The 20,408-nt window shown below is 34.4% G+C and overlaps 1 protein-coding gene across 12 annotated transcripts in view; it reads right to left on the reverse strand.

The window, feature by feature from the left end:
- The window catches only part of LOC141449739 (discoidin domain-containing receptor 2-like), a 556,155-nt gene that overhangs the window by 177,777 nt on the left and 357,970 nt on the right, over nucleotides 1-20,408 (reverse strand). For all 12 annotated transcript variants that reach the window (XM_074119460.1, XM_074119461.1, XM_074119458.1 and 9 more), the window contains one exon: nucleotides 6,563-6,667. In XM_074119460.1, coding sequence (XP_073975561.1) covers nucleotides 6,563-6,623 — 61 coding nt within the window. In that variant the 5' untranslated portion in view covers nucleotides 6,624-6,667. The remainder of the gene's footprint in view (nucleotides 1-6,562; nucleotides 6,668-20,408) is intronic.

A 20,408-nucleotide genomic window follows, 5' to 3' on the forward strand; every position in this document is an offset into this window, starting at 1 on the left:
GATTCACAATTGCACAGCCTTAATAGAGAGAGGCCTTCAACAAATAAATTAACTGAGGCGAGTAGAATCATCGTCAAGTGGTCACTCTATAAGACTATTTACGTAGTCAGTAATTTTAACAGAAATTGTGCTTCCAATGCTGCATTAGACGTCGGTGGTCGGAAGATTCAAACATGAGAGCTGTTCAGTTATTGGGTTTAAGATGACCATCTAGACAACAGTTAAAGATGCCACGTTACTGGACGATGATAAGTACGAAATTATTCTGCCCTATGACTGGAAAAGTTATCTTAGATCAAAGATTATGTCTAAACAAGAGTTTAGCTTATGCGAATACTCTGAGCGCAGATCAGGTGGTGATTCTATCAGACAGTAAAAGTGCCCTCCAAAAAATCAGGCATCCCGGAACTAACGCATCCCATTTAATCTTAGACACAAGGGAACTATTAGAAGAAATTACTTCAGCCAAGAAGGTAACCCTTATCTGGATTAAGGGGCACTTCGGCTTAAAAGGGAACGAGATGGCTGATGCCAAAGCGAAAGACGCGATAAACCTACCACACCTTTCCATAAATTCAATAGTCCATTCAGACCTAAAAAACCATACAAAAAAATCTTGTTACAACATCTGGAACTCAGAATACATAAGCTCTCAGCAGTACAAGGGAAAATTCTACGGGTCTATAGAGCCTAGAATCCCTACTAGACCGTGGTATCACCTCCATACTGAGGATAGACCCTTTTATGGAGTCATCTCCAGGTTAAGGTTCAACCACAATTATTCTCCACATCATCTTGGCAGAATTGGCATTAACACCGAACCAATATGTCCCTGCGATAGGGAATCCATAGCGGATGCTAATCACCTATCCCTAGCATGCCCACAGTATACGCATTGTAGAGATATCCTCTGGCAACGTATCGTCGAAGCTAAATTTCCACTTCCGCCACATCTCTCCACAATTCTAAACCGCCAAACTAACGATCTGTATGTAGATATAGTCAAATTTATCAGAGACAACAATATAAAAATTTAATGTTACCCCATCAATATTAATATGGCTAATTTGTTAACCACAAAAGGCCAAAAAAAAAAAAAAAAGATTATGTCCCAGTGGATAAGAGACTGGAAATCATCCTCTAACGAACAAATTGAGGAATATTAAGTCAACACCAATAAAGTGGTTAACACCATGAAAGAAACACTCGTCGTGAGGAGGTTGTGTTAGCCAGGTTGAGGATTGGCCACACGTTATTAACCCATGGTCACATCTTCAGAAAAGAAGAGCCACCTATTTGCTCTGGGTGTAACGTTCCTTTAATTGTACGCCACATCCTGCTTGAAAGTTCCAAGCATTCCAGAGCTGGGCAAAAGTTTAACGTTTCCTCACAACTGGAAGAAGTGTTGAATGACAACGAAAACAGCGTACAAAACACTCTGCAATTCCTTAAAGATATTAAGGTTTTTAATTCAATGTAACTATGTATTTATTAGGATGAATGTATCTATTAGGATGAGTGTATGAGTACGTATATAAATTTTATGTAAATAGGTGATTTTAAAATTTAGGCTACATCTCTATGGAATGCGAGGAATATCGAGTGCTCCACCCCAACATTAGTCAGTTAGGTTAAAAGGAAAGAGTTGGGGCAACCAATAGGTTAGTTTCGACAAGATTAGATGTTAAAGCAAGATGTTAATAGGGTTCTTTGATTCATTTTTTTTGCGCAGAATTTTGGTCTTTAATGATTAGGAGGCAATGATCAGCAGTAGATGGTTTATGGTACGATTGGCTGGCCTCCATATATCGGAGTCCTTAAGTCTGTCAAGAAGTGGAGCTGCCAAGTACTTAATTCTTTTTGTAAAAGTCTTGTATGGGTTTGTCCATCTGAATCGTTTGCCAGTTATTTGACAAGCACAAAGAAGTGCACTGTCAGGTTTGGATAACAGGAGAATAAGCTGTAAGTCTGAAAGTGAAAACTTATATTCTGGCATTTTTTTAGTATTCACTTAGATTTTCCATCTCTCAACAGGCTCTCAATACATTTAGGTGCTACTACAAGATGCGAGTTGCTTGCACTGCGCCAGAATGAGGAGAGGGAGAGATTAGCTATGAAAAGGTTAATGTGTTAGGATGTAATGGAAAATACTAAGTGTATGTAACGAAGAATGCAACTTCGAAAAACACCAAACTTGAAAGGTACCAAAGTACATAGGATAGCACCAAAACGAAAAAAGGCACTTTTGATTAATAATCTCATTGCTTGGAAGGAGAGTGACTTAATTCGACACCAATTCGCTGGATCTAAAAGATATTCCATTGCTAATATAAATCAGAAACGAACAATAACTAGACTTCATCTTACCTACAGTTCGCTGTAGATTCACTTCGAACTTTTAATTTGCACTAGATCTTAGTTGGCTTCATTACAGTAAAACTTACAACAATCCTTTACAACAAAAGCGAAAGGGTTAACCTATTAGGCTAACTCTGTCCGGTAGCCGGCAGGAGACTAAAAAAAGCTTAGGGTGCTAAGAACCCTGAATGTTTGCCGAGACTTGAATTTTTAAGAAATTAAAAGAAAAACTACAATAAAAGAAGTTTTAAGTGAAATGGTCGTGACGTAAATCCTGTTTAAAATTAATTTTCATGTAGGGAATGAAATTAAAGGTATTTTTGTCTTTTATTGGCAATAAACCAACAATAACTGGTCATTGCTAAAAATAGAAACAACTGTTACGAACGATTTAAAGGAAAAACAAAGAAAAATAAACATGCTCATAACAAGAATGCAAGTGAAAAGGAAATAAGATAAAATTCAGATTAAGTGCAGCGAAAATGAAGCAATTAATAATTTGTTATCTGCTGTTGGCAGAACGTACGAAGTTTCAGACATAACTGTTTCAAGATACTGATGCTCGTTACTGCATTCAATGTTGTATAGAAGGCAGTTGGAGCAGTAAAATTGAAAAAGTTAACAACCAGACCTTAAAAAAAAATATGTACATTCCCTGAAGGCGTATGAATGAAGAAGGGAGCGAGGCAATGAAGGCAGAAAAAGAGCAAGATGGAATAATGGCAGGGAGAAAGAGAAAGTGGCGGAGAAAGTGAGAGAAAAACGCGACATCGAGGAAAAAAAAAGACGCGCGGCTGCCTCGTTATCTACGCGAGGACAGGCCGTGATGCCTAAAGGCCAAGTGGGTAGAGAAAGGATGCTGTCCTCTGCTCTAGCCCTCTCATTTTCGGGCCCATTTCCTTGCGACAGATAAGGTCTACGCAATGGTTCAGTAGGGAAAAGATGTTATAGAAGCTCTAGGGTAAAACTGGAAAAAGCTGGATGATGCTGAGGAGGGGAAAGCAGTAAATGAACCTCCCGCCCTTCTTACATTACTACAGTATCTCAAGGTGGCAGAGATAAAACGCGAATAAGTGTGATAAATGAGTACGATGGGCGAAGGAGCTGCAAAAATTGTTTCTTTTTTTGTCTCTCGCTAATGCCACAGTCATTTTCAAAACGCACTAGAGTGCATGCTTATTAAAATATTTTGTTAAATAATGGCAACTGTGTATTGCAGTGCGCCTTGAATGGAAAAGAAATGCATTAATTTGAGTGAAACTGACGAATATCATTATTAAATCTGCCGCACAAATGCAGGCGAGTTTCTTTTGCAGTAACTAATTAATATTTGATAAGTTTTCTTCCAGCTTGAATTCTTAAACGTTTATTAAAAGCGAAATACATGCGCAAATTATCTTTGAATCACAAAATTAAAATCAGAATTTAGTATCGGATTAAGTTATAAATCTGTAGATCTTCCTTAAGTCGATAATATAATTAGTTAATATAATTAATATATTATATTAATTATATATTATATTATAATAATTAATATAATTAATAATAAATATAATATAATTAGGGGACGAAGAATACCAATGCTATTCAATCGCGACTTTGTTGACAGCAACGCAGTGTATGCGATTTTTGTTTGAAATGCCATTTCTTATTGCAATACAGTAAGTTAAGTTTAGATGACATAACCTCATTCTGGTTTCAGTCATGCTAGTTCTATCTTAACCAAGCAGAGGATTACAATGAATGTGCAGCTTCGAGGTCATTTATGACTGAAACTGCCAAATTTCGAACCAAGCATTGCTAATCTTGTCAAACGTCATCAAGCACATCCTTCTCATTAATTGATGTAAACATTTTTTATAGACGGGATGGATAGCAAATCAAAAACGTTTGGTGGCCCCTGGACAATTTTCAGGTTTGGAACGAAATTCCCAATCTGACAGTTAAAGATCCAAAACACAAAATGTACAAGTTAGTGCAGCCATTCCTCAAAAATTAAAAATGTTATGGCGAATAAAATAAATAAATCTAATACATGTTTACATTATAGGTACATATATCTGACGTTTTAATCTAAATAGGGAATAATAAAGAGTGGAATGTCTCCCCTAGGTCTTACGAGGCAGTAAACAAAGAGAGTTCACATTGTCAGGCTATGAAGTGAAGTTTAACACCAGCACGGAGCCAAGAAGACTGTCTTCAAGACGATGAAGAACTTCCTTCTGAACATTCTAGGTTTGGATGCTGAGGGATTGAACTGTACTAGAAGGGGAGCGACAATGTTTGTCAAACTCCTTATTTAATACTGACTGAAAGAAATGGCTAAATATAGTATTATTTGTATTGCAACTTGGACTTATTATTTTTGTTTATTTTTTCCAAAATTATCTCAAACAATACGAATATGTTAAATATACATTTTCAACAGCTAAAACGAATGGAAAACTTTCACCAGCTTAATTCTTGGGAAGCTCTTTGAGTAATGGATAATTTGGTAACCATTGGAGAGCTTTTGTTATAATTCAATCAGAGAAGTAGTAGCAGGAAGAAATAGGAACAAAAATAAATAAAAAAGTTTCAGCTGAGAGGGGTCACTGACTCTAAAGTGCATTCAGTTGCACTGAATCTGCTGCATCATCTATGTAGAGTGTTACGAGAGCTCACTTAGATGGTATGAATTAATAGTAGAGGAATATATGCCACTAAATGTCAAATATCAGTAGGATGAAAAAAAAATAAATGCCAGTTTCATTCATTACAAAATTTATTTTGCCGAGCTTTCGACCTAGGGACTAGGACATCTTCAGGGCTAGTTTAGAAAGTAATACTATTACATTACAAGGTTGGTGTGTCTTCTGTCTTGTCTGTTCATGGACTGAGTGTGATCGGTCTATGTGTAATATGTGTGTATACAAGACATAAGACACACCAACCCTGAAATGTAATAGTATTACTTTCTAAACTAGCCTTAAAGATGACCTAGTCCCTGGGTCGAAAGCTCGGCAAAATAAATTTTGTAATGAATGAAATGGCATTTATTTTTTCATCCTATTGAAACTATGATTCAGTCACCAAAAATAATGAACAACAAGTCAAATATCAGTTTTTAAAAGTATCAAGTCCGTAAAGAAAGTTAACAGCAAGCAATCAAGGTAGATCTCAATCATCATGTGGCGTAGATTGTGAATTTAATTATTGTGCCCCTGCTTTGTTATGATCAATTTTACATAAATTTTGCTATGCTAAAAAAAGGTGTTGGTTTATCTATTATTACTTTAAAAAAATTTGGAAGCACTAACTTGTTTAAACAAAAAATTGAAATGAGTTTTGTAACACATCATTGTGCTACAAAATAACTTGTCTTTGAACTTTATTAACGGATAATGGATAATATCCGTAATTTTCGCTGAAGAATTACTCAGAATTGAAGACAAGTTCTGAAAGGCGGTGAAAACCGTCGTTATATTGAAGAGTAACCTCAGCACAATCAAATTATTTTGGAATGTGTAGATTCTATTTTAGATCTAGCTAAAATGTGTCGTAATTTAGGCTTAATTCCTGTAGAACTTCTGGAGGTTCTATGATGTTTCTACTTCCTAGGCCAAGAGCAAGAATTGCATAAGTATAAAGGCTTAAATAGTTTGGAAAAAATACTCATTTAATTCTAAATGAAAATAAAAAAACACTTTTGGAAAACTACAGCTGTAATCACTTCTTTTTTTATTATTATAAAGATCTAAACAGATCTAAACTTAAGGGAAGGGATTAGCTATGAGGTTAGCATACTGGACTCCCACGCGGAGGTCCCGGGTTCGAATCCAGCAGCTGACCCTTAGATTTTCTCTCCCTAGGAGCTTCTTACAGCTCACTGTCCGGTGATGGACAGTGTTGTCTGTAACGAGAGAACACTGTCCGGAGGCCGGCAGTGCACTGGAAAAAGCTCCGGGCGCTAATGACCTCAGCTGTTGATGCGCAAAAAAAAAAAAAAAAAGATCTAAACTTGAACATTATTCCGTTACACATACGGACAAGTTGGAAGGTAAAGGCTTTCACCGCTAAAACTTCAGCGCGAAGCCCATGTGCATTTTGTCTTTTCAGCTGCCTTTAAGATTATTTGCTAAAGAAAAACAAAAAAAAAATCTCTATCTCCTTGCACCACTGAAAATAAAATTTAAATTGAAATAAATTAATAAAATGTACTCACATGAGTCTAGAGAATTTGCGAGAGCTGCAGTCAAAACAAGAACGGTCAGCCTGATTATCATCCTGATCGATACTTCAGCACCATCTGATGTTCAAGGCATCAGACCTACACACACAGAAATGGTAATTAAATCTTTTGATAAGGTACTGAGATTAAACAGAATCATGAGGAAATATTACAATGCTAAATAGACTAATGGATACCTAACGTATATTTCGACATTTAGAGCGAATTCTTTTTATTTACAAAGAAGGTTTTGGTAGAACCATTCTGCTTTACCGGAAGTAACGACCGATGTTTTGTGGTTATTCTTTATCTCTATTGGGGAGAAACGTTGATAATAGTAATTTTCTTGTTTTACAGTTGTAATATGAATGGTAAACTCGTAAATAGTGTAAAAAAAGGCTGATAAAATAAATTGCATTCAGTTCGAATGTAGTTGCTACAGCTTTATTTATAAGAAAAAAATATTAATAGTAAAAATATGTACTTCCAACCCTATCCATGACACCTAATTTAGTAGTTAAGTTTAAAGAAATGTGTAATCGAAAAAACCTAAAGTTACACTTACGTTTAATCGATTTCGCCGAAAGTAGTGACTAAGATCGATAATAGAGTCGAAAGAGAATAATAGAGCTTTCTAGGCTAATTGTTTTTTCGCTTTCAAGAACATTACAAAATTCGGGGTCTTAAAATTATCTATTTCAATAAAATTGATCGCAGTGAAGTTTAGGTTTATTTCTCTCAATAAGTCTAATGAGTGATTATTGCTTGTACAAATGCTTTTAGTTGATAATATCTTTGTTTTGTAAACCAAGCCACTTTTAAAATACTTCAAGAGATTAATATACAGTAAATGAAATTTACAATCTGTGTAATTAAGAACACAATAAGTAAATAAGTGAAAAATGGAATCATTCGTTGTGAGGAATTGTAACTAACCATTCAACGCGATACCCACTCTAGGACGTGATACCCACGTCTATAGTTCTGTGAGTAGTTTAGTAACTAGCTAAACACTTAAATAATTTCATGGGATTTACCAATATCGACAAATTAAGTTTTCGAGTTGTAGGATTTAAAATGGATTGAAGCTATAATTTCAATTTACTGACGAAATTCCTGATAATATTATTATAAACTGGTTGTTAGCAAGACATATTGCTAATGTAGCACATTTCTGCGGGAGTTTGTTGACTAGGATATGGCCAGCTAGTGGTTAAAATTACAAACTATGTAAACTATTTCACCGCACCTTAGATATTATAGGAGATTTTGCTATAGTTAGCACAAAATAACCAACTATAGCAATCCACTAGGAATTTGTTAAATTTTGTACCTTCAGATTATATTGGCCATTGGTACAATCGCCCTTAAAGATTAATTTCTGATATTTGTAAGTTCAACAATGGCCAAGCTTTAGTTGAATCTGAAGGCGCTATATATTTATAGATGGGTTCAACTGAATAGTTGACCGAAAGCGTTAATTACAAGAAATTGAACACAGGGGCTGATCATAGACGGTAGGCAACACTGAGAATGGAGAGAGGCTTCAAGCGATATAATTTAGGAAGGATGAAGGATATAGAAGCGTAGGGAGCTCTAGAGAGCGTGGGACACGTTAGAGAAGCCGGGGTAATCACAGGTAATAATATGGGAGGGTGGAATTCAGGGAGCGGGCTGCCCGTCAAACTGGGTTTGATGGACTGCTGAGAGGCCATTGTGGCCCGCTCGCCAAGCTGCAAGCTCTAGCATAATTCATTCTAGGAGCGGAGGCAGAGCGGAGACCAATCGTGCAGCAGGATGTGGAATCCACGATAGCCAAAGCACGCAACATGCGTACGCACGCACACCACTCGGCTATGCTTACGCTCTTGTGAACTTAGCGTGCAGTTTTGTGTGTATAAACGTTATAATCAAGTAGAGTCTCTACATAACTCAATACAAATATGAACTTTGTACTGGAGATACACTTTGTTTAACAAATACCACTTCCTAATTGAAGATATTTTGTTATTATAATCGGATAAATTTAAGAAATAATCTTTTAAATCATTAGTTTTCTGTCTTTGCATTTTTGAACAAGATGGAAATTCGTTTCTTCTTAGACTGATTTGATTTCAACTTTAATAAATTAGATTTTTCTCTCTCATTGTACGAGGTGTGGCTATTAAATAACGAGACTATTGCTATAAAACATTTTATTTTAAATTTAAACATATTTAGTTATTATCACCTTCAATATACACCACTCCCCTATCCCTACAACGCTCCATGCGAATTTACCATTGTTCGAAACAGTGCTGGAAGTCTTTTTCTCTGAGCACCTGCATGACGCGTGCCGCTTTTTCTTTCACAGTTTCAACGTACTGAAATCGTGTTCCTTTTAATGCAGATTTTGACTTTGGGGAACAGATAAAAGTCACAAGGGGCCAGGTCAGGCGAATAAGGCGAATGACTTTGTTGTACTTGAGATGTTGTACTTGGCTATAAACCGTCTTGACAGACAATGCAGTGTGAGCCGGCGCGTTGTCTTGATGGAGAACCCGTGACTTGTTCTTCCACAAATCGGGTCGTTTTTTCCTTACTCTTTCACGGAGTTGAGCAAGCACCTCACTATTAGTAATGTTGATTAATTATAATCGATATTTTCATCCATTTTGGACGTGGAAGGGCGTCATCATCTCCGACGTCTTCTTGGCCATCTTGGAAACGCTTGAACCACTCAAAAACTCGCGCACATGATTAACATTCATCATAAACTTCTTTTAATAAAAGATAAGTTTCTGTAGCGCTTTTACCCAGTTTCATGTGAAATTTCACGACAATTCGTTGCTCTACTTCGGCAAAACGAAACTAACACCTCTTACCCAAACGACGGTTCCGGTCAGACAGATTTCTCTACAAACACGTGAGACGCTACAATCGAAAGAGAAGGCTTTACGCTGCACAGCTGTCGGTCGTTAGGATTTGGCGCATGCATATGTAGCAGCATCAGTCTCGTTATTTAATAGCCACACCTCGTATGCAGTACGAACAGTTGCATAATAATAATTGAATTTTGAATAATTGAATAATTACCAAAATTTTAGTTTTTACCACTAGTGAATTCAGTAAACATGCTTATTTCGTACTATTGGAAAATTATTGGTGAAACAATCACAATTTACTCATGAGAAATACCTTTAGGAGGAAAAAAAACCTCTCCTATTTTACTCAATATCTTTAATCCTTAATCTAATTCTAAATACAGATCGGGATTTGATGCTCTAATTCTGGATATCGTTTCAAAACTTTCAAAAATGTCCAAGTTAATCTTTTCTAAATCAGCAGTAATCAAAAAGAAAAATTCTTCAATAATATAAAATGAATAAAAGTAAAATTTAAAATAAATATAAGAAAATAGCATGTTTTAATTCATTTGAAGAAGATTCAGAGCCGTAGTTGGTGCCTTACAGTAAAACGCTGTTACTAGACTTCACCGAGCTTGGAAACAGTTCATAATTTCATTAGAGCTAATTAACTTAAAACCAACTTAACGGGCAATTTTATTACTGAGACGAACTTAAACGGCGATTTATCATGCGGCGACACCAATTAATTTCTTCCCTTCTCCCGTTTAAGGAAGATTCCTCTGTAATAAATAAAAGGAAAGAATAGAGTAAATGTGTTATTATATTTAATTTCTCTGTTATTTATGATAGTTTACGATTGCTAATGATTACAATCTCCTTTAATTTGTAATTTTCATTTCATCACTTTACGTAAACTTCGTTTAACAATATTGTTTAGAATGATTGCTAGAATCGTCTGTCTAATTACTTATATTCAATCACGGATAGTAACTAGCCTGGAAATATTACATACTTTTTTTTTACTCTCACATATTTGTCAAATACAAAACAAAACAAAAATAGCGAGATGATGAATCTAACATCAGACCTTTAAAAAGTCAAAAGATTTTGATGACAATAATTTCAATTGCAATTACAAACATCTAATTCAGGCTAGTCAGTGAACAATTTCATGGCTTATAATAGATTTGGAAGCTTACGAATTGCTAAGCTGTAGTAAACATGTCTACAGTTACATTCAAATTAACATAGAAAATGGTGGACTTAAAAAGAACATCGTCCGTTATTCTCTTTTAATCATTTATCGAATTATATCGGGTCAAACGAGTTCTCGTTTAGAAGTGTTTCCAGAATCATTTGAATTCTGAAGACTAATTTTACGTCGTAAAAGATAATTGAAAAAGAGCAGAGCAATCTTTATTTCAATCTTTTACTGTAATTTTTAAAAGAATAATTTTGCCACAGAGAAGGGAATCACTTTTTTAATAATTAGTTTTTACACTCAAAGAATTAAGACGTCTAAAAAATACATGGTATGTCATTAAATAAATTTACAAATAAGGTTACTGACAAAGTCCTATCTCTAGAAAGTTTGATATTACCCTAGAACTGCTTACTAAGTACACAATATGGAATCTAATTATTGTTAAGCAGTTAATACTGTATCATAGGAGAGAGCCATTGTGTGCAAAATACATAACAAGGCCTCCTCTGGACCAGTTAATATAAACAGCAGAATGGACAATGGACAGTGTTAGTTGTATATACGGTGGCCAGAACGGTACGGCTAACGCTATTGCATATACCGGCAACCATAACAGACCACTATGTCCGTCCGCACCGCAACAAATCCTTATACATTTATGTTATCAATCGGTATTGTTTCATTCAAACAATAAATATTGCACTAAAATAAAACTCGATAAATTTTATTAAATTTACCATGTTTAGATTTCGTAATTGTACTTTTCCTTTATTGTTTGCTAATTATAATTAAATATGTACAGTTACTGCAATACAAGATTCGACTCTGATTATTACAGTTATGTTTTCAGTGGAATAAACAATTTAATATTTACAAGAGAAGGAATTTTTAGAAATCATGTACAACCAAACATCATAATCTACAATTTTACATGAAGTACAATTACGAAATATAAACATGATACATTAAATAAAATTTATCTGCATTATTTTAGTGCAATATTTATTGTTAGAATAAAACAATAAAATCTTATAAAGAAAAGACGGAAGAAAATTCTAAGCTTCATATTAAAAGTCGAGAGTAATGGCTATAATTACTTCCGGCGAGCTTTACGTCCGGCTAGCGGTCAGGTGATGGCGGTTAGCTAACAAACTTTACTAATTTCTCTTAAATATACCTTTAATCAAGTTCAATGCCATGATTTACAATCGAACTGTGGTATCCACAATAGGTCTCAGAGCTTTAGGTCTTCGCCTCTTAACACTCAGCCAACGTGGCTCGGCGCCTTCTACATAATATTGAAAGGTAACTAAATATTTAGTTGAAATTCTATTCTGCAAGAAAATTTTCTTTTTGAATCACTGTGGCAAAATATACGAGGGTCGTTTGAAAAGTCCGTGCAAAGTCAGAGAGATAGCACTACTGGCGCGTATCGAGGTTATGTTTAGTTAGTAGCATCTCTTGGAAGAACACACACCAAGTTTCAGCTAGATCGGTCTATTTCTTTGTGTTTGGCATTCGTTTGAATCGAGGAAGTCGAGTGATTTTCAGAAAATGGACGAAAAAGAATTTCGTGTGTTGATTAAACACTACTTTATGAAAGGCAAAACGCCTCAGGAGACTAAAGAGAAGCTTGATAAACATTATGGTGACTCTGCACCTTCGATTAGAACAGTTTATTAGTGGTTTCAAAATTTTCGGAGTGGCCATATGGGCACAAGTGACGCTGAACGTTCTGGACGCCCTGTTGAGGTTACTACTCCAGAAATCATTGATAAAATCCATGATATGGTGATGGATGACAGAAGAGTGAAGGTGCGTGAGATTGCTAGTGATGTGGGCATCTCGAATGAACGGGTACATAATATTTTGCATCAACATTTGGACATGACAAAGCTATCCGCAAGATGGGTGCCGCGATTGTTCACGCTTGACCAAAAACGAAATCGTGTGAAGTGTTGCAAGGACGGTTTGCAGCTGTTCCAGAAGAATCCGCAGGACTTTAAGCGTCGTTTCGTCACTGTGGATGAAACATGGATACATCACTACACTCCTGAGACCAAAGAACAATCTAAACAATGGGTTACCAAGGGGGAATCTGCGCCAAAAAAGGCGAAGACCGTTCCTTCGGCCGGAAAGATTATGGCGACTGTCTTTTGGGATTTGCAAGGAATAATCCTCATCGACTATCTGGAAAAGGGTAAAACTATTACAGGTGCATATTATTCATCGTTATTGGACCGTTTGAAAACCGAGCTGCAAGAAAAACGCCCACGATTGGCCCACAAAAAAGTCCTTTTCCATTACGACAACGCACCAGCTCACACCTCAGAAGTTGTGGTCGCAAAATTAATGGAAATAGGGTTCCAACTCGTTTCACATTCCCCCTATTCTCCAGACTTGGCTCCCTCGGACTACTATTTGTTCCCCAATATGAAGAAATGGCTGGCGGGAAAAAGATTTTATTCAAACGAGGAGGTGATTGCAGAAACGAATGGCTATTTTTCAGACTTGGACAAATCCTATTATTCGGAAGGGATCAACAAACTAGAGCAGCGTTGGACGAAGTGTATAAGCCTAAAAGGAGACTATGTTGAAAAATAAAAAAGGTTTACCCCAAAAAATTAAGTAGTTTTTATTTTTGCACTGACTTTTCAAACGACCCTCGTAATATGTAAAGTTTGTGCCGTTTTTGAACGAGTGTAAAATGAAAAATTGATTTTAGTAAAATTTCACTTCTTATTTTTCTCAAAAATAAAAGAAAATATCAAAAAATTAAGGTTCGACCCCACTTAAAGAAATCAAATCAAATTCGGATGGAAACACATAATCGAAAATATCCATGAATGTAAAACCAAAAATTTATAAATTAATAAAAAAAAAATTTAACTAGAAGACCATTTTTAAAATAATTATTATATATAAAGTACGTTTTCGGCGTAAGGCACGGGGCCAAATCAAAAACATTGTCCTTCTTTTATTTTGCTTCTATTATATTTACTTATATATTTTTTAATATATATTTTTCGTATATACTTCTTACATACTGCTAACATATGTAATAAAAATCTTCATTACATAAATCAATGAATCTGTAAACTTCGTATTATGTACGTATATTCTTAATTTCACCTTCAAGAATCCAGAGAATAAATTATGTGTTGAAAGACAAAATTAATATTATTGACTAGTTTGTACAACTTCAGATCGTTTGAATCATCAGTTTATGTTTTAATTAAAAAAACGATTTGATTTTTCTAGTTTTATTATTTAAATATTAAAAAAAAATAGTTTGGAATTGCTATTGGATGGAAAAGAACTAGTAAATTTAAAAATGAATCTTGGAAATTTCAATAATTCTTTTAAATAACGAAATCAATTTAAGAGGCAATCAAATTCAAAGAATCATTTAGCATTAAAGATCAACTTCCGGAACTGTCGTTCCAGATCGTTTTGATAAGTAATCTAAGGAATTTTTTTGCCTATATTTATAGAATATTGGGGGCGAAGGGTATTTTAGTAAAAGTGAATACTGTCTATGAGTGAAAAAGATAGGGCTGAAAAGAAGTTAGGGTCAAAGGGCTCTCTAAAGATCTGCCCATCGTCTGCCAGATTGATGACAAAGAAGGCAGCCACAAAAACATGTCTATGCAAACATTCCTATCTGGTTTACCAGGGTTTTTTCTTATTTATTTATTATTTGAAGTTCGACTAAAAGCTCCACATATCTCTTGTCTGACTAATAGATAAGTAGAGGCTTCTAACAAGGAGAGAAAGAAATATTGAACATTCTTTACAAAAGAATAAATTATATTTTTTACCTGAAGTGTCCATTTCAATTTAAGATAAAAATAATGTTGGCCCCCAGTTTACATAATGGGTTATCTATAAATAAAAATACGATTACTTTTATCTAAGTAACTGTGCCCACCTCATCTTGAAATTCGATGATTTTCTGGCTCAAATCTTTTTGAAACCAGGTGTGGGTGAGGATTTTTGAAGAAGATGAGTTATTTAAACTCCAAAATCCAAGTAAAAAAAATAACCAAGACCGCACAAATTTAAGTTACGACAGCTTTGCACTAGCGAAATGAAAAGATACAAACGTTAATGTCTCCCCCCCTTATATATAGCGACATGTTTCAGAACATTTTTTAAGACTCTTTTGTTCGAAATGATTTTTTAAAAATCGCTACATTATATAGAGGAAGAAAAAAGTTTTCATCGGAACAATACCAGGAAAAAAGGGCGGAAATCGAAACTTGAGCCCAAGCAGACGCCTAAGTATTCTTCAGTAAAGTTTTTCTTTTCATTGTGGAGTGCCCTTTAAAAAATATAGCTTGCAAGGGTCAATCACATTCACAAAGAATTTCGAATAAGAAAGACTGAAAAGGTACTTAAAGGTGCACCATTTAGAAGGGAAATGCATTGTTGTATTAAACTGCATACGGACTTCTAGGCAATCGATCTATCTGCCAATCCTTCTCGCAGATTATCTCCGTGTGTGTTTCTGGTTTCACTAATTTAAGGAAGTGTACTGGTCTTTTACTTTTCTAGTTCAAATGCTTTTACTTTCTAGAGACAATAAAGCATTTGGTGCAGTTTCTCATCCCTTACCCACGGACCGGTGAAACTTCGGAATTCTCGGGGACCGTCCCATCTGAAGTGAAATATTGGTTAGGGATGCTGTCATTCATAAAAAAAAAAAATCTTGTGTGCATTGCCCACAATCTTTTGGCCATGGCAATTCTGAAAATCATAAATCTTCTTTAAGGTTACGAAGTAATCTTAAAAGGGTCCACTTCAGGCACACTTTTTAGTCTTAAAAACAGCTAACGAGTACCTCAGACTGAGAAATCGAACATTTATTGTACAAGTTGTGGAGATTGAATTTGTAATCTTGATAAGACTTATTTTCAACAGTAGTTCTCCCGGCCTTTCCTTTCCTCGTTCGAATTTTGTATCGTCTTATTATACATACAATTCAAAATCTTTTCTTAGTGCGATAAAGAAACCTGATTTAGAGGGCAATGTGCACACAGGTCTTTAGCAATAACTACTTATCTGATGATTCGCAACATTTACACCATTTTATGAGGGCATCTTTGTAACGTTACAGCGATATTCCGTAACAAAAGAAAAATTTGTAATTGGCTTTTCAGTAGTTGAAGCTTTCATGTTTAATTTTAGATATTTCAAAATAAAGGTTAGATCAGTTTCCATATGGGTTAACCGATCAATCTATTTACCCAGACCTAAAACATATTAACCTGGGCATAGTTAAAAGTTATTTCTAATATTTTGTGGTATTTAGATATCTTAAGGGATTCGAGCGCAAAGCTAGAATACGTCTAAGAAAGATTTACAAGTTAAGAATGAAAGTTTCTAAAAGAGATTCTCATGTAAAGCATGAAGGCTTCTAAGAGACTGGTATGTATCCCTAGAAGCTCTAAGACAAGTCCGTGGGTAAACAAAAAGAAGTCGAAGAGAGGTTCATATGTATAGCTTGAAATCTTCAGCTTTCCTTCTTCAAGGAGTTGAATTCTCTTACTGAAATTTCAGCTTTTCTTTTTCAAGGAGCCGAACTCCTTCACTGGAACACTTCCTCAACACTTGCTGCTGATGTTGTCCCCTCAATCATGACGAAACCATCACAGTTATCGATCTAGTTAGAGTCATGCAATTGCCAAGCAATTGCTAAGTCTGAGGAACTCTTTCAGGAGACTCTTTCAGGCCTTGAACGAATAATTTTGTGGCAAACTTAGAGATTAGTTATGGAATTTTAGCCCTGCCTCTCGCCTAGAGTTTTTCATCCAACGTGACTGCGACTTTCTACTCACCCGTGCCATATAAGGATTCAGGTATTAGAGCGTTCTGCAGGATATCCTCAGGTTCAACCAGCTTCTAATGAAAGCTTCTTCAAGAACTCCAAGAAGTCGCATGGAAAAATATCATTAATTTGGAAGGAAATTAATAGTTGATTTCAATATAATCATTCTTAATGCACAATTCTTTAATTCAAAGGAATTAAGTACTGTTCACAAAACCATACATTCAAATAGATTAGGCTCAACTTTCAGAACTAATGAAGAGCAGCAGAGGAAACGTTTCAAAATCACCTAATCGTTGTCTCTAAGGATTAAATCGAACCTATAATTCGCAACTACTCTAATAATCCAAAAACAAATAAATCTTCACATAATCATTGATATTGTGTCTAAATATAAATCCTCTACACCCAATTACGCGATGCACTGCCCATCAAAACCTAATGAATTCAGAAATGTATATACGCACTAAATTTAAACATTTAATTTTGGTTCATTAAAAAAAAAAGTATATTTATAAGAGGACGTTATTTTATAAAAAAATGAAATGAATACGAGAATGCAATTTGCAAACAAATAATTTTTGACAGAATTAATTTTAAACATGTCATAAACAGCAGCCTGCAGTTGGCAACTGTGTAATAAGCTGAAAATATTTCACAAAGGAAACTACAGCTTTCAACTGACGTGCTCCGATATTGAATAATTCTAACCAATAATTTCAGCTAGTTATATCCTGATAGAGAAAAAATAATTATATTCCTAAAATGCATTAATATTTAACTAGTTAAATTACGGCAAATTTATATATTTATTAAATTTTAAAACTCTTCGGATTATCTCAGTCGATATTTTCTTGTTCCTTTTACTTCTGACTTTACAATATTTGGATTCCTTCTTTCTATCTTCGTAATTCGTCCAATACTTTCCATCCTACAAGTTAGTTTCTGCGAGGATTTGCCAGGAAGCCTCTAAAAGCCTTTACAGGTGAAGGAAAGTATGTATATGAACATTCAATCTAAAAAACAAATGTAACCCAAAAAGCTCAAACTTTATATTAAGTAAGGGACCAGGCAATAAATTAGTGATTTAGAACCGGAAGTACACCTTTGCAGATTTCTTTTTGGTGGAAAAAAAATACAAAATGAACCTTCCCTTTAGTACACCAAAGGTAACAACACTCTAATGAATTCAAGTCTGGCTGGCCTAAATCGATATTACAACGCATGCAACATTAAACAACCCTCTGTTGAAAGTAAAATATAAAACAATCAATGGAGCCCACAATGTATATGTTCTAATAATTACATAAAAGTAAACATTTTATGTAATTATAAATTTTAAGTAGTTCTTAAAAATGTTAACTTTGACAAGAATTCTGGCAGATTGTCTTTTTGTATATACACATTTCTTCTGTTCAAGAAAAGAATTGTTACTTTATTTTCTATTTTTAATATAAATATTTTAGCGTAGCCATTGGGAATGTATTCCCAATACATTGTGTGCAGAAATCTTTCTAAGTTTCTTTTGGTACTTTTTAAACAGAATTTGTGTAATTATATTTAGTGAAATTTTAACTTTTTCAAATCTTTATTTTCTATACATTTTATCATTTAAAAAATACTTGTATTTTTTGTCAGAAAACATACAATATTTTTTTAGAAGGGTTGGATGCATTCTTCTTAAATTTCTTTTGGATTTTCTCCTATAAAATTCTTGTCAAAGTATATATTTATAAAAAATATATATATCAAATAAAATGTTACTTTTTTTTAAGCATGAGGAACGCAGTTTGTTCCAAACATCTTGGAAATATATTTATTATTTTTTTTATTAATGTTTAAGGCGCGTCAACATCTAAGGTTATTGGCGCCCGGAGCTTTTTTCAGTGCACTGCCGGCCTCCAGACAGTGTTCTCTCGTTACAGACAACACTGTCCATCACCGGACAGTGAGCTGTAAGAAGCTCCTAGGAAGAGAAAATCTAAGGGTCAGCTGCTGGATTCGAACCCGGGACCTCCGCGTGGGAGTCCAGTACGCTAACCGCATAGCTAATCCCTTCCCTATCTTGGAAATATGTAAAGAATATAATAAAATTAAATTTTAAACAAGAATTTTTATTGCAAGATAGAAAAAGCGTTTTTTGTTCATCATAGAATCCTGTTTTTCTCTTAAAAAAAAAAGGAAACTCTTTATTAATTAACTAAAGAAAATTGATTCTCATCTACGTTTAATTCCAAATCAGCCAATAAGTTTACAGATACTTCCATTTTAATAAATATAATTAAAATGAATATGCCCAAATGCTTGCAGCCATTTCAAAATGTTTTGAAAGCAATAGGAGCGAGATAAAACAAGTTTGGAAATGAACAGAGATCCTCTAGTACGATGTTATTCTATTGGAATAACCCAGATTGTAATAAAATAAAGTTTTAAAATATTTCTTCTCAGAGGATTCTATTGCATTTTTCAATAAATGAGGTTAAAGATACAGGATTCAATAAAGTAATACGTCTTAAAGGATATAAGAAGTAATGATAGTAATAGTAAACAAAAAAGAAAAAAGATCTATTTTGGCCGAATTATTTACATCATTAGTAAAATTACAAGAACCAAGCGATAAGTAGAAATAATATAATGTGGAACGAGGAAAAAGAATGGAAGGGAAGCTAGTTGTTAAGTAGTAATCATGTAAGCCAAAGTAATAATAGTACAAGATGGATCTAGTAAGAGGAACAGTGGGGCACTTTTCTTCATTCTCTTGGCAATCAGGTGTGTGAAGAAAGAAGGTGGATGGAGTACACAGCGAGAGAGAAGCAGATGGAATAGAGAGAGAGGAGATCGAGTGTGTAGATACAAGAAGAGGAAGAAGAAGAAACTAAGGATTGTTTCCTGAGGCGAGCGGTTAGTCTCTATAATCAAGGTAGAGGCTAGTTGGCCCAAACAGCTCAGGTGTGAACTGGTCCACTGGGCCACGCTCCTCTTCCAAGAACTATTTATACCTTAAAAACTATACTTCACCTAATTGGAAGTATTAATTCTAACTTATTGGTAAATATAAAACAAAAAATTAAGCCTTTGAAGCAGACAAAATAGAATATAAATTACCAGTTGATTGGATAATTAACTAGAGGTAATCAATTTTGGGAAGCTCGCCTCTATATCAATTTGAGGAAAATATATTTAATATATAATAGTAAATAAAAATCCTATAATTGCAGAAAACCCAACAGGGGTATTAGCGAAAATTAAGGACTTGGTTAGAAAAATAACATTGTCTTATTTTAAAGACAATTCTTTTAAGAAGGTTGAAGGTCTTATTTGATAGTTGGGGCACTTACAACTTGGGTCTTTGTCAATAAAAACAATTATCGTATGATAAATAATCTACTAAAATTTAAATAATCCTAGTAAATCAAATAATCAAGGAAATATTTCTCATTTTAGAAGCCATGATAGCTAAGAGGTTAAAGATGAGGCCCAAAGCAAAGCTAATGGTTCAAATGAGAAAATGATAGTCAAATAGTATGCTAGTTGCCGTTTACTATGATTCCTAAATTAGAAATTGGACGTAAAGCCCGCCCGAAAAAATAGGCATTACCTCAGTTTTTATACTTAACATCAGAATACAAATCTGTGCTAACGCAGTTGAAGTACATACGAGTATGTTTATAGGCAAAGATATGTTTAACCAACCTCTCATACAGATGTTCAATAAACTGAATAGGGAAAATAAATAAAAAAGGGATCATAAAATAAATGATATTAAAAGAAAATACAAGAAATAGCTTTTGAAACTAGTACAATCTTGGTTTTGAACTAAATAATGTAAACAAAAATGGTACCTGAAAAGAATTGAAGAATTACGATAGATAATTATGCATATTTACAAATTTAAAATCTTTAAATCATCTTGGTTACACTCCTAGCAACTAAAATTAAAATAAAATCTCAGGCAAT

This window comes from Rhodnius prolixus, unplaced genomic scaffold (assembly GCF_049639745.1).
Source record: "Rhodnius prolixus isolate KJV_2025 unplaced genomic scaffold, Rpr scaffold_2, whole genome shotgun sequence".
Classification (NCBI taxonomy): domain Eukaryota; kingdom Metazoa; phylum Arthropoda; class Insecta; order Hemiptera; family Reduviidae; genus Rhodnius; species Rhodnius prolixus.